At 47.0% G+C, this 15657-nt stretch overlaps 1 protein-coding gene across 1 annotated transcript; it reads left to right on the forward strand.

Annotated features, from left to right (window-relative positions):
* The first annotated feature begins 2413 nt into the window (after window positions 1-2413).
* On the forward strand, window positions 2414-13347 carry enc3 (ectodermal-neural cortex 3). Its single transcript, XM_005746798.2, has 4 exons — window positions 2414-2765; window positions 3797-4831; window positions 4919-5693; window positions 11997-13347. The coding sequence occupies exons 2-3, from the start codon at window positions 3809-3811 to the stop codon at window positions 5663-5665; spliced, it is 1770 nt and encodes a 589-aa protein (XP_005746855.1). The 5' UTR covers window positions 2414-2765; window positions 3797-3808; the 3' UTR covers window positions 5666-5693; window positions 11997-13347.
* The last annotated feature ends 2310 nt before the right edge of the window (window positions 13348-15657 follow it).

A 15657-nucleotide genomic window follows, 5' to 3' on the forward strand; every position in this document is an offset into this window, starting at 1 on the left:
AGTGGCGGTTACTGTCATCTAAACAGACGCTCACTGAGTGGTTTATTGCACTGTCGGGGGTGTTGATGAACAATCGTAGGGGGTCTGATTAGTGTTGCGCCTGCCCAACAGTAATTAATGACCAGTCATACAAAGCTTGGAACAACACACACACACACACACACACTCCACAGACCAGTTAGGCTTCAAGCCCTGGGGGTCGAAAGGGCCGGGGGCGGGGAGGAGTGGGTTAAAGCAAAATGAATTAACCCTAGATTACAATCATGAGTTCATTAATCTAATCTGCTTAAATTCTTAATCTCCTTCAGGCACTTGTGTGCATAAAAGCATTTGGCTCTTCCAGCAGTAATGAGTAGCGGCTACAATTGTTATAAAATTGTGAATTACCAGCCAGTTTATGACTGTCAGACTTTGAGGTATTGCACCAGGATGTGAGGTTACTCCAGGACGTTTCGCTGTATAAGAAAGAGACGTCTGCTTACTTGATAAATGAGATGCACTCAAATGTAAATCCCCTGTCAAGCAAATAATAGGAGAGGAAATAGTGGATAAAAGGGAAGACGGCTTAAAACACTGCTTCTCTCATCCACACAAATTCTGAAAGCTAAGCAGCAGCAGCAGTTTGTAATCTTCAAAAGCAGCTGCTGAGCGACACTAAGAAGGAGTTCAAAACAGGAAGAGAGGCAGAGGAAACCCGAGATGTGTGGCACCCACTCTGGTGGACTTCAGTCGTCTCGGTGCACAAACAAACCAGTGTTGTTTAAATCCATGAGGTTTTCTCTGCCGACTTCTATTACGCTTTTCCACAGCAGACACTGTGGCCTGTCAAAGCACGACAATCACTAATAACATTAGCAGAAATTCAAATCCATTTAAATTCACCCACTGGAACAACGTGAGAGCCTTGAAATTGACACACCTTAACAGAATAAATTGTTCACATCATCAGTCACACATGTCAGGGCATGTCCCAGCAAAGGCTGGCGCATAATTGTTACATTTTCTCACTTTAGTGTCTTTTCTAAAACTTTGAGTTGCAGACAAGTACAAGCGGGCTTGACTTAGACGACTCCTCACTGACCTGCTTCTCGTCCTGAGAGGCTGCTTGGATCCGAGGCGCATTCTTTATGAATTGTTGCAAACCTCACGAGTGCTTAATTCCTGCAGAAAATGCCAAGAATTCAGCTGAAGAAACAATCTCACAGCGCTCAACCTGCAATCATATGATCACTAAGACTGTTGTTCCAGATATTTTACTGATTGGCCGTCTTGTATGATGTGCAAAAATCCTTTAAGAACTTCAGTATGCAGTTTTCTTACTCTAATCATTAATTTTTTAATTCTTTGTCAACCTGTGGATAGTTTACATTCCAAAATTAAAATGTACACAGTTGATCTGTCCATTTTCTCCCACTTATCCTATTCGGCTTCACGAGGGGGCTGCTGCAGCCCATCCCACTGCATGGAATAGGCTCTGTTATCTACATGGTAGCTATTTTTGTGGTTTTCAAAAATAATCAAAAATTTTGGGATTTACTGCCACAATGTTTATTCTTGTGAGCATTATGGAAGAGTTGTGCAACACTGAGACCTCTGTGTTATAAAAATGGTGCAAAATAATGCAATAGCTGACCGAGTTGGAAAACAATCTGAAAAAATCTCAGTAATTTAAGCAAAATGTTTGTGTGGTTTCTGGACTATCTGTGGGTGGGGATGGGTGTGCTGGATGGACCTGTGACTTTCTGAAAACCTTCTAGAGAGCAGATTATTCAATCTTATATGATGTAAGCTCCATGTAACTTTTTTACCTTTCATTCAGTTAAAAATCGTGGTTAGTTATTTACAACTTCACACCGCTGTTTTTCACAATCAATGCGTTGATTTTTTTTCTAGTAACAATAGTTATTTCATGAAATTATGTTTATGCTGTTCATCTCGGTCACATTTGACTCAGAGCTGGGTGAGCAGACTGGTCTGTGAAATGAAGGTCATTTTAAGTGATCTTTAGACTGTTTTGTGACATCAACGTGTAAAAATCTCAGCAGCAACAGCTTTCAGGAAAACCTTTCTTAAACATCGGCCTGTATTACACGTGCAGTTTTAACCCTGTGCGCATTTACACCCAGCATCGATGCCGTCCTGGATAGTTTTTCTGTCTATCGTTATGTCGTCTTTTTTCACAGACTCCCCTTTTCCATTGTGTTGTTCCGCTAAATCCTTTACAAACACAGGCTGCTTGGCGTTCATTGATAGCGCTGAAATGGAGGAAAGGCGAGAACAAAGCAGGCAGGTGAAACATACAGTGACAGGTGTTTCGGGTGATTCATGGCGATGGTTTCTGAATATAATGACGGACACTGATCCAGGTTGGCTGGAGAATAAAGGAAAGCTTTGCGCTGATGCTTGAGCCCATTGGCCGGCGGGAGCAGGAGTGGGAGGAGCCAGAGGAAACACCACCGCTGCTGCTTCGACTCTTTCTCTCTGCGCTCAGCTCGTCGCTCTCCGGCACGCTGCTTGGCTTCACCCACAGAAAACAGCGAGCGGCTAACTTTCCAAAAATTGTTTTGTTTCGGGCACAAACCCAAGAGTGTGAAGACAAACAGATGGCTGAACCGTCTCCCGCGAGTTTAGGGTGTGATACAGCTTTAAAGTCGGGAAGCGGACTCGCCTGAAGTGTGCCACAACTTCAAACACAAACCCGACGACGGGTGGAAGTTGTAGCCGAGATAAAGAAAGGAGTCGGGATCGCTGCCTTTCCCACCGAGGTAAGATCCAGCCGCACCACAGCGCGCGCGCGCGTTATTACTGAGCTGTAACAGTGTTTCCTTTGATCTCGGCCGATGCTTTGCAGCTGCTAACTTGGGAGGAAAGTTGAGCGCATGCTGGCAGTGCTGACCAGAGTTTCACATTTACTGCACACAACGAATTGGATTTCACGCTGTTTCCCCCCACCCCCCTGCACGGAAGTCCACCGTCCCTCTTTCAGCTGGGTTGAATGGCCGATTTAAATGTATCTGCGGTGAAACAATGGGCGCTTTAAAGCGGAAGATATTTATTTGGTCGTTTTCAAGTTATATGTGGGCTCTTTGTTAGCCCGCCGCGCCGCGCCAGGACAAGTGGGTAGCTGAAATATTTCCTAGAATTTTTAAACAAACCATATAATGTCACTCCCACTCAAGCTCCATATATAAACGATCAGAAAATGCCCCCCCTCCTCTATTTCTCCCTTGTTGCACTGCGGTTACATAATTTTATCCTAGAGGAGCTGCTCTGAGGTGTCACATCTTATGTGGGCTTGAAAGCTCCTGTATGTGAGCCAGCTGAGAAACACAACAAGCTGGCAGGAATTTATTGGCTTTGCCGAGTTTGGAGGTGACTCACAGCCCTGAAATGGAAGAGGGTGGAAACACCCAGGTGTTGCTTCTAGCCTAACCTTAATCGTTGAAGGTTATTCTAAGAGCCGGTTGTTCTCACGGCTCTGACAGTGATGCATGCTTTATAGATTTTTGCACTGTGTAAATCACTGGTGCACTAACACACACTGGGTTTACGTGGGAGTGCGCCTTATCTGATCTCCTTTCATCTCTCCACAGTCTGAAGTCCGTTTCCGCTGCAGCCTGACATACTGATAAGAGTATTTCATGTACAGCCCATTCATCGGTGGCGGCAGAGTTTTTGTTTAATCATCAAATGGGAGGAGTGCTCACATCAAAAGATTTATATCTGGCCAACTGTAATCAAAATAGAATTAGCTGTAAGAGTAACTTATCCATGTTTTTTTGTCTCTGTGTTCCAGGTTCAAGTCAAGATGTCTGTCAGCAACCACGAAAACAGAAAGTCTCGCTCTAGTTCTGGCTCAATGAATATCCAACTCTTCCACAAGACGTCCCACGCGGACAGCCTGTTGACTCAGCTCAACCTGCTACGCAAACGCAGAGTCTTCACAGATGTCGTGCTGAAGGCCGGCAACCGTTCCTTCCCCTGCCACCGCGCCGTCTTGGCCTCCTGCAGCCGGTACTTCGAGGCCATGTTTAGCGGCGGGCTCAGGGAGAGTCACGACGGTGACGTCAACTTCCACGACTCTCTCCACCCGGAAGTGCTGGAGCTTCTGCTTGACTACGCTTACTCAGCCCGGGTCATCATCAATGAGGAAAATGCAGAGTCACTGCTGGAAGCTGGAGACATGCTTCAGTTTCACGACATCAGGGACGCGGCGGCAGAGTTTCTGGAAAAGAACCTTCACCAGTCCAACTGTCTCGGGATGATGCTGCTGTCCGACGCCCACCAGTGTCAGAGACTGTATGAGCTGTCGTGGAGGATGTGCCTGGCGACCTTTGCTACTCTCTTTAGGACAGAAGACTTCCTAAGCCTCCCCAAGGACAAAGTTCAGGAGCTCATCCTTAGCGAGGAACTGGAGGTGGAGGACGAGAGCCTGGTGTACGAGGCCGTTATCGACTGGGTCAAGGCGGACATGGAGCGTAGGCACAGCGAGCTGCCCGAGCTGCTGCGCTGCGTCCGCTTGGCGCTGTTGCCTGAATCGTACCTGCTGAAGAACGTCGCTTCAGAGGAGCTGGTGATGTGCCACAAGGTGTGCCGGGAAATCGTCGAAGACGCTGTGCGGTGTAAGATGCGGATCCTCCAGAACGATGGGATCGTAACCGGATTCTGTGCACGTCCAAGAAAAGTCAGTCAGGCCCTGCTGCTGCTCGGAGGTCAGACTTTCATGTGTGATAAAGTCTACGTGATTGATAACAAGACCAAGGAGATCACCCCCAAAACAGACATCCCCAGTCCCAGGAAAGAGTGCAGCGCCTGCGCCATTGGTTGCAAGGTATTTAAGCAATGAATCGACTTAAATGTGTCATTTTTCTTTTATGACCCCTCGACGATGTAAACACGCTCTCTCTCTGTCCCTCAGGTCTATGTTACTGGAGGACGTGGATCTGAGAATGGAGCGTCCAAAGATGTCTGGGTCTACGACACATTACACGACGAGTGGTCTAAAGCGGCGCCGATGCTGGTAGCCAGGTTCGGACACGGTTCCGCGGAGCTCGACCACATGCTGTACGTAGTGGGAGGACACACTTCCCTCGCCGGATCCTTCCCCGCCTCTCCATCTGTCTCTCTCAAGCAGGTGGAACAGTACGACCCTCAGACCAATAAATGGACCCTCGTGGCCCCGCTCAGAGAAGGAGTGAGCAACGCTGCCGTTGTCGGCGCCAAAAACAAACTCTTCGCTTTTGGGGGCACCAGCGTAAACAGAGACAAATACCCCAAGGTGCAGTGCTTCGACCCCTGCCAGAACCGGTGGTCGGTGCCGGCCGCTTGTCCGCAGCTGTGGCGATACACGGCAGCGGCCGTGGTCGGCAACCACGTCGTCGTGATCGGCGGCGACACCGAATTCTCTGCCAGCTCGGCGTATCGGTTCAACAGCGAGACGTATCAGTGGTCAAAGTTTGGCGACGTGACAGCCAAGCGGATCAGCTGTCACGCTGTGGCGTCGGGAAACAGGCTTTATGTGGTCGGAGGGTACTTTGGGGCTCAGAGGTGCAAGACGCTAGACTGTTACGATCCAGCGTCAGACTCCTGGGACAGCGTGACCAGCGTGCCCTACTCGCTCATTCCCACTGCCTTCGTCAGCACATGGAAGTACCTCTCAGCATAGAGATGCACCGACTCTCTGAGGTTATGCGGTGAGTAATTGTAGCTTCTTAAAGTGACGCAAACAAACAAGATGTCAATTACTGTATGTGTGCTATTCATAGTTCCCCTTTAAATCTTCAGATCATGTGTGGGACCTGGCTAGCATAAAGCACACTGTTACACAGTTACAGTTACACAGTTAGTTACACTGTTACTGTTACACTGTTACACAGTTACAGTTACACAGTTACACTGTTAGTTACACTGTTACTGTTACACTGTTACACAGTCCAGGTGAATGCCTCTTTAAACCGTCCAGTTTAAAGACTCTTCTGTGTTTTCAGGGTTGCTAATGGTTACAGTGGTTACACATTATCTAGCTGCTGTGCCGGCTGGGTGTCGGGTAAACATGGAGGAGTCTTGGTTTAGAGAGCAGGAGGAATGTCAGTGGTGCTGATAATTACAGAGCGAGAGCTGCACAACAAGACCTCTGACACTGACGGGAGCGAGGTGGAGAGGCAGGCATCAGGTCTGTGCTTGTAGTGAACGACAAAAGGGTGCAGGGAGCTCTGCAGGCCCGATGCTGCTAACGGGGTGCCTGTAACGAGGCAGTTTGAAAAGTCGATGCGTCACGTTCGCTGTGCTTTAGATAAGATCAGAGACATTCTGTTTGTTAGCTCGTGTGAAGCAACACTTAAGATTTGGACATTTTACAGGACGGGGAAACAAACAAGTCCTCGACTTGATCCCAGGTTTTGAAGGATTTCAAAAAGGAAAAAAGAAAAATGAATTCCATACGTGCTGACGAGTTTTTCCCACAGTGACAAACAGTCAAACCAGTCATCAGGAATTCAGGAACAGAGAAAGTCTAAAGGGTATAAAAATATGACTGACTACAACAACTCAAGAATAATAGGAGCCAACTGGCCTGAAGGGAAGGCAGGGGCAGTTTTCAGTTTCATGCGAGTCTATCGATTGATGCTTTACTCCTGAGGCGTTTTCTGCTTTTACACGGTGCAATGACAAGCGCAGTGAGCAGCTTTATTTATTTATTTTTCACACGTTCCCGGTGGTTTGAAATTTCACGAGGCCCGTGCTGTGACCTTATTTCAGTTCTGGTGCGATCCGTGGAAAACAGCTGAGTGCTGCAGTAGTTATTGAATTTGAAATTAAAGGGTTTTATCTTTATTACAGTAATAAAACTGTAAAGGAAAAAACAAGGAGGGGTTTTACGACACTGCAGCCAGCGGTCGTGTAGTTTAGCTTAGCACAGAGAGTAGAAAGAGCTAGCCTGGCTCTATCTGCTCTGTCTAAAGCTAACAAGAGTGTTTGCATGTCACTCTGCAAAAGTAACTAAAGTTAGAAGAGGTCCAACTAACTTCTACTCTTCATGCTAACTTAATTGCTTTCTACAGAGACTGTAAACAAAAAATGGACACGGCTAATATGACATCAGCCGTTTCTTTGTAAATGTCGACTACAACGTTTCAGTTTCAGTCGTCTGGCAGTTGCCATCCCGTGTTTTGGAAAAAATAGCTGTTGTGATGGAAATTGAAATTGTCTGTAGAGAGCAAATGTTTTCACTCCTGGCTGTTTTAATGTGGGAGTCTGAAGCCTAAGCAGTGACACGAGGATCTGTATTTTTGATGGCTGCACTGAGGACGTCAAAACAAGAAAACAAGCCGACTTCAGAGAAGCAGGAGTGACTGCTTGGCCTTCGGGTCTCCAGTTGTCCATAACCTCCATAACCAAAGTATAATCCAGGCATAAGTGGACTGACTCGCTTTTGGGGCCAGACTCAAGTGGCCTCTTGAGAAACTTCAGGTTTTGTTGCTTTGCGCTGGTTTTACTTTCCAGCCTGGGGGTTTACTGCTTGGTCTCCTCCAGCTTCATATGCTGTGCACCATGAGACTGAGAGATCGTGATTAAGAACCAAGTTGACTGAAACTAGACGGACTCGATCAGATAATCATAAATGCAGCGGTAAATGTGAGCTGTTCTTATATGTGCTTGACGAATGTTTGGCTAGAAAATAGCCAGAGTGGATACAGCTCAAGTTAAAATTCTGTGCATATTTTGTTATTTTCTGTTTGACAGACCCAGGTGCATCCTGGGTAAATCCTCCTCCCCCACAGTGCAAAAGCAACAGTAAAGGCACCTCCTCTTTTTATTCTGCCAGAGAGTTTGAAAGTAGAGTAAAGCAGAGGCGAGCGAGAAGCGGAGGCTTATGTGTGACTTGTGTCGACAGTAAACAGCTGGAGATGATGGGGCTGGGGGCTTAGCATTATGGGGCTGCTGGTATGGGCCACTGTATCCATGGTAGCCAAGGTTTCTGGGCTGGGATGGAGACAGACAGGCTGCCTGTGAAAGATCAAGGAACCGCGTCTTTATGAACCTCGCAGTTACAGTAGCTGCCGTCCTGCTGCCTTTATGTTTAATTACTGCACAGATGGAGAAAGCTCAGATTTCCAGCTTGTTAAACACACTCCTTCCCCAGACCCTTGTTGACTTTCTCTCTCACACACCCAAGAAAGGAGGAGGGGGGCAAACACAAACGTACGCACAAACTGAAGGAGAGGAGGAGATAAGCGAGTAAGACCAGGAGAAGCAAAGCTATATTTTCCAGCGCTTGGCAGCCGAGTCTAACGCCTGCCTAAAAATACGTTGCTCCAAAGTTTTCAACTTTCAGCCGGGGTTAGAGAGAAGAATACTGTGTTTCTGCAAGTGTGTGTGTTTGTTTCCTCCCAGCAGTCTGGTGAGACTTTACACAATAGTAAAATCACTTGTTTTTCACTTACACACACACATTGCTGGCATTGCCCTTCCTAGTAAAAACCAGCCGTCCTCACTCTAATTTGGGAGGAATGAAGGTGTGGCTTGCTTTCCCATTAGTAAAGATTTGTTAATGTCGCCTTGTGGTTTGCGTGGCCTGTATGGGATTACCAGCCGTGCTGTGTCTTTCTTTTTCTTTTTTGTCACCACCTACTGCAGTTTGTTGCCCTGTGCATTTCCACCAGATGTGACTAACCGCAGACTTCAAGGCCAAGCCAGAACCCACTGTGGATGGGGGAAGAGTGTTTGTAAAGGCTCGTGTTTGTTCTGGGAATGGGAGTAAGAGCCTGTGACGTTCACAGACGGGTTTAAAACACGCAGAACTAAACGCGTGTAATTTTGTTTAGACTCGTATATTTAGTGCGTCTTTTGGGAAATGATAAGCTGGATGGCATCCGGGGGGGGGGCAGCCTGGTCTGTCGTTGGTGCCAGGCTACAGGCAGACAACACGTAACTGGATCCCGCTCTCTCACCACTGAACTGTAATAGCCTCGAAATGCCTGTTATGTTGCCTGAGCCTTTGCCCCCCCACAATTCAGCTTTTTCACGGCTTTAACCGACGGTCTTGTGAGGTGGGCATGGCTCTCTGTGATAGGGTACACCTGGAGAGGTCAGAGGTCACCGAGGGACTCCTTGGTGGTTTCTCTTCATCCCCAAACAGCTGCTGTGAAATGGAAAGGTCACGGTGGGATCGGGGAGGAGGACAGCAGAGGCCTCAGTCACTCAATACTAATGTTTTATTAATGCCTCGCTGTGAGGGCCACCAGGAGCACGGGCTGAATGAAGCTTTTATTGTGGCATCTGTGTACAACAAGGCCCGCCCCCCCAGCTCACACACACACACACACACACACGTGCGCGTACAGTCAGAGTTAGCACGTGCACGCACACTTGGTCTCGGGTCCCTCGAGTAATCAATCTGCCACATTACAGCCCTCAGCACAAATGCTGAAATTTGCATAAACCTAATGGTGTTTTTATTGGTCTTTTCTCCACGCTGGGACTAACAAAAGGAGAAAAGGGAAGACGATGCTTAAAATGGCTGAATAATCACCCACACTAATTCGATTAGACCCTTAAAAAGAGACGAGCTGTCATACAGTTACAGCGGCCCCCCTCAGAGAGCCAGCTGGGGAAGGAAACAGTGTGTCTGCCTGGTAATTAATCCAAATTGCGTAATATTTGCTGAAGTGGTGCTGAAAGTGAGGCTCGTCCAGTCACAGAGATGCTCTTTGTTTCTGCAGCGATTCATCAGGCGCGCCTCATTATGCTTTAGAGCCGTACCAAGATGCCTGTAAGCCGGAGCTCATTCCCAGAGTCCTTCACGCATCCCTGAAAACAATGCAAACTCATGTAAATGAAGTGACTGCGATTCATGCATCGGTCAATACGCTGCAGTTTCAGGTGGTCATTAGTAAACATGGCACAGACCTTGTTGCACACAGGGGACAGCTAAAGAAAGGACTGGGCTAAAGAAAGGACTGGCTTTGGTTCGTTGGGCTTCTAGAAGATGCAGATGTGGGTTTTAGTTAAATGCAGCTTTTGCAACATGCCAGGTGTCATTCTGTGAGCCGCTCCTCTCCAGGTGTCTCAAACTGGACGTTGTGTAATTTCATGAGACAAGCTTTTGTGAAAACATGAGGCGAACCTGGCAGATCCAAGCAGAGCAGCATTTAGTCCCAGCCCATCTGTTTGGTCTGCAGAGGCACGCAGCAGTTGCTCCTGACTGGACGCACACAGCGCACCTGGATAATTCCTGGGTTACAGCTGTGTCTAATGAAGAGCCGTACTTTGAAATGCGGGCGAAAGGTGAACGCTGTAAACGATGCAGCACGGTGTTGCGCAAAACTGACCTTGATGTGACAGGTAACAAGGAAGTGACGGTCTGGAGTTCATCCAAGGTGACAGCGAGCTAAAGTTTGGTCGTGTGAGACGAGGATATTATCTCTCAGTGGATGAACTAACCACGACAGTACATTACCTCTTTGTTGCTTTGGTGTCTTTAAGCACTTGGTGAATGTTCTTCACTGTCTGGGCCGCGGTTCAGCTCGTCGTACCCTGGACGTGACGGCCTGATGCCGCAGTTCTTATGAAGCTTTGATAAACAGAGCTGTCACGGTCTGAGCAAAGTGGCGGCGTGTTTGGGTTTCATCATCTGCACAGCAACCGGTGCTGCCGGTGAGCCATGCACATGTGCACTGACAGAGAAAGCAGAGGCCTAAAGCTGCATGCGATGCAATGAGTGCTGCTGTTCTTGCTTTTCAAGGCAGGATGAGCTAAGCTAGCTGAGGAGCCTAGCTGTAGAGTCTTACTGAACCATGAACAGGTAAAATTGGAATGATATGATTATTTGCAATAAAGCCAAAAAAAGATAAAATAGTGGTTACAATTGAACAAAGCCAAGGTTTGTGTATATACAGTGTGTGTGCCAGTAATCACTGCAAGCTTCAGGCTGTTCAAATGCTCGACGGACGGCTTTCTCTTCCACGCTTGGAGCTCCACCCACCTGCTGTTTTAACATCTTCCGCTTGTGAAAAGCAGCCAATCACAGACGACTCATTTCACAAGGCAAAACTCCTCTGACAGAGTTCAAGAATAAATATCAGGAGGTGGAACGCAGCATAACAATAAAGCTCCTTTTCAAAGGAAGCTTTTATAGAGATTTGGAAATGTCACCGGCACGTCTGCTGCAGTGGTAGAATCAGCACGCTCGCAGCGATAAACAACTAGAGCCTGAACAGCTCCAGCCTATCACAGCAATCAAGAGTTTAAACGTGCAAACAAATATTCTCCAACTGTGTCTGACTGTTACGCTTCAGGCAAAGTATTCACAACCGTCACAGATGTGCGTGGATCAGTGAAGGCTTCTGAAGTATCATCGGGCTTTGTCAGCCGTGGAAATTAGAGTCTTTAGGTTATTCAAACAAACCCCCAGCAGAGCCCGAGTACGAACTCGCTGCCTCACGCTGCAGGCGGGTTATTAGTATCTCTGCAAATGTGCAGTATGCAAACCACCAGGTTCAGGTTTCTGTCCAGCGTCCCAAACATCCAGAGGACGACTTCCTCATACCGCCACGAGAGGAAAATTAGACAGTGAGGCTGCAGAGGAATATGAGATTCCAAAGAATTCATTACAGTGTTTGTATTTTTAAAAAATGCAGCTTGCCGATGCAGGAATTGCAGCATAAAGCCTCCTATCAGGATAAAGCAGATGGTTTTTGGAATATGTGCTTTTTATCTGAGTTCACTGAAGCTTATTTTCACTCACAGGTCCCAACTTCTGCACCCTCAGATATTCATCACTAAGCCACATAAATGGTTAAATGTTATTAATGCTCTGTGGCCAAAGCCTGATAAAACAGCACAGTGATAAGCTGCTGTGTAGCCTGGAGGTCTCTGCCTTCCTCTCCCTGAGAACGTCCAGGCCCTCTGGTCATGTGCCCGGCGTTCTCATACAGGGTCCTTGTACAGCAGAGTTCACGGGACCAGCACATTAATCCCTCTCTGTCTTTTTCCCTCAGATGAGCCTCGGAGTCTGGTATGCAGGAATGTGCCGCCCCTCGGCGGCTCCGAGGAGGAGGAAGAGGAAGAGGAGGGGGTTTTGCGTGTTCCCGTCGTTTCTCCATCCAGACTGATTCACATTATCTCCAACTGCACATGAGCGAAGGCCTGGAAACAGCACAGAGACTTTTGATTTTTTACCCAATGTGTTTACTCGTGCTTCTTGTGTAACTTTGCCGTGTTGTCCCCGCGTCTGAAGTGGACTCGCTGGTGCGTGTCCAGCAGGGCCTTGTGAGCACGTCTCTCTCTCTGTAGCTGCTGTCGCTCTGTCAGCCCTGCACTGCTCGTCCGGAGACGTGCATCCTCTCACCAGTGCATCACCGCTCTAACTGACACTTTAGCTTGTTTCACCGCGAAGAAGGAAGTCGAGATGTCCCTCTTTGTCCCCGCCCACTCCTGACACTGTTTACTCAGGTGTAATTTATTCAGACTGAATTAGACCTTTGCTGCGGCCGGCATGTGCAGAGGGAGAGGAGACGTTTGGGGAAGTGTATGATTTTGTGAACAGAAACGATCTTCCTGTCTGTGTTTTTAGAAGTTGGACTTGGGCTTCCCTCAATCTTGCTGAGCTAAATTTGTATCCTCTTCCTCACTGAAAATACAAGCTCGCAAAAAAAGGAAGAAAAAAAGAGGGAACGTGGCCCATCACGACTTGAAGGAGACACTCGTCTGTGTCGGCTTTCAGATGATGATTTCTGTCTGTTCTTATCTGTCTCAGGGTCATGTGTACTTGCTGAAGGAAGGGTTACATCTTTTGTTATCGCTCGTCTGAAAACAGATTTCATTCTAGTGAATGTACTTTTTTTTTTTTGTGATACAAACTCTTCTTTATGTCGTTTTGCCAAGTGGAAAATGTCTGATTGTGCTTAAAAGCGTCGGTCATATCTGAAACAGAAATGTTGCCAAAACCTGAATATCTAACTTTAGTGTTGTTATGGATTTAAATAACAAAACTTAGTGTGATAGCCTTGTAGCTGCAATAGTGATTTTTTCTTTCCGTGTCTACAGAAGTCTTTGGTGTGTATAGTTTTGTACATTTGCCTCGTAATTCATTTGTAGAAGGCTTTAAATTTGCACAACTCTCTTAATTGTCTTAATTTTGTATCTTTTGTCTTAACCCGGTCGGGTAGTGTGAGTAATCGAAGCCTTTTTGTAGCAAATCGTCAAAAATACGTTAATTTGCTCTCTGTGCAAGTCTCCGATGTATGGCAGTATACTCCAGATATACTGATATATTAAGCTATTACTGAAACAGTCTGTTACTACTTGTTCTATAGTTTGTTACTTTTCAATAAATGTCATCTTGTTGGACTCGTGCTCGTCCTCTGTGGAGTTCAGCAGCTGTACGATCACACAGGTGCTTCAGATAGTTTCCAAATGCAGGTTCGGAGCGCTTTTGGTATTTTACCAGCAACTGCTTCCTGCTCTCTGCGCACCGAGGAGTCGCTCAGATTAACTGCTCATATTTGATCTCTTTGACAATATCACGCGTCAGGATCACATGGCATGTGAAGCAGAGAAGAAAACCCTGCTAAAATCACCATCAGAACGCTCAGATCTTTAAAATATACCCTGATGATTCTCACCAGCAGTCAGGAGATGCTCCTCCTGTGACAAACAGTGCAGTCGGGGCGTTGGGTGGGAGGAAGTGGGGCTGGCACGTTTGCGTAGAAGAGGGAGGAGAACCACCAGAGAGGAATGTACCCACGCTCAACGTGAGGGCGGAGCCTGTGAGTGCTGCCTGCAGCTCGAGGTTTGTAACAAACCTGCAGGATTTCCACTTCTGAGGTGTTTAAACAGTCGGGCAGCAGGGCTTTGACTTGTGCTTTAAAAGATAACAAAGTTTAAAGAGGACATTTAGAAAACTGTCACAGGAACGATAGACTTGACTGTTAACTCTGTAAATTAGATACTGTAGCATAGCTCCACCACACACCCTGATATATGTACTTTTTAAAAAAGGAATTACTGCACAATGACAGATTTTAAGTTAGACATAGATCAACTAGATCAGAACAGAAAATACATGTTTCTCACACACATACCTGTCATTAAAACAAAAACATTGCAATTGCATTATTGGATAGCCCTGCGACAGACTGGCGACCTGTCCGCGGTGTACCCCGCCTCTGGCCCTATGACAGCTGGGATAGGCTCCGCGACCCTGAAAAAGGATAAGCGGAAGCGAATGGATGGATGGATTATTGGATAACCTGCACTCGTGAATCAAGCATTCAAACAGTGACAGTGTTTTCGTTTTGGCTGTTTGGACACAGAGACTGTAGTTGTCACAGTTTGATGGCATCAGACTCCTGATCTCACAAACACAAAGTTAGAAAAAAGTGGAAAATCTCAGATCACAGTCCAGCTCGTCCAAGCTTCCTCCCCAGCTCTCACTCTCTGTCCTCTGGCTGCAGAATAACACACTGACTCTCAGTTTAGACCGTCACTATTTTCATCCCCTTCTGTTTTTCTTTCTGTTTTCTCCTCGCCTCGGCCTCAGTGGAGATGAAATGAGCTACCCTGACAATGCTTGAGAACGACAGATGGATGAAGACATCAGTGAGTGCGCCTGTGTTTGCCTGAGAGTGTCAGACACAAAGAGGGAGCTGGGAAAACAGATCGTCTGAAGGTTTTTATTTTCTTAGCATTGACTTCTTGTCTGCATGGTTCTAAATGTCTAAAAGGTTGATAAAACAAATCCAAAAGACTCTCTGTACACCAACATGTTCAGTCTTTGGCCTAACGCGAGTGACATAATGCAACAGCGTCGTTAAAATATTCCAAAGACAGACGAAGAAACTTCAAAGTGTGCTGTTACTGCTCAGCAGTGCACTGAGTGCTGTTAATTGGATGTAAGCAAAGAAAAATGTGCCTCTGCAGCTGTTGCATCGTGGCTGTAACGGGCCGTGTCCAGTCAAGCATGTGCACACGTTTGTGCCACTGTGGGTAAGAGATTCATCAAAAGGTTCATTTATGAATTTTTGGAAACAATGCAAAGGCGCATTAAAAATGAAACGGCCTCTCTGAAAGGAGGCCTGGCACCATGAGCCGGTCGGTCAGTGGCTCCTATTGTGATGCTAACAGAACTTGCCGACAACACAATTAAACCACGGCGAATAAATAGACGTTTCAAAGTCCGCTGGACACAAAAGAACCTCAGACAGAGACACACACACTGGGAAAGGGGGATGGAAGGTTGGATGAGCTGTCATGACTGGATTGGAGGATATGTGGAGTCTCTGTTTATGTGTGTGTGGTTTTTGTGCACATATGCATTTATGCTTCATCCTCATGTGTGTCTGTGGTCGTGTGTTTGTGTGTGAAGCGGGGGGTTGTTGTGAACCCATAAGAAAAGGAGCAGTGAGGTGGAACGGACAGAGACGTTGCACTCTGCCTCACTCACCCAAATATTGGCATGTGTGCGCTGGCCTGAGACCCCCTCAGCTGGGGGCCGCGCCTGCTTTGGACAGGAACAAAAGGAGACGCCTTGATGACGCGTCGGCAGGAGGAAGCCCGATCGATGGATCAATAAAGGCCTTCTGGGCAGCTCGGATCTGAGCCGAGAGTAAAGGGGCTTTAATTCTGAATTTTAAACGCTACAGAGGGGAATAAATCAAG

The sequence above is a fragment of the Pundamilia nyererei genome, unplaced genomic scaffold (genome assembly GCF_000239375.1).
Source record: "Pundamilia nyererei isolate P.nyererei 1_Seehausen unplaced genomic scaffold, PunNye1.0 scaffold00183, whole genome shotgun sequence".
Lineage (NCBI taxonomy): Eukaryota > Metazoa > Chordata > Actinopteri > Cichliformes > Cichlidae > Pundamilia > Pundamilia nyererei.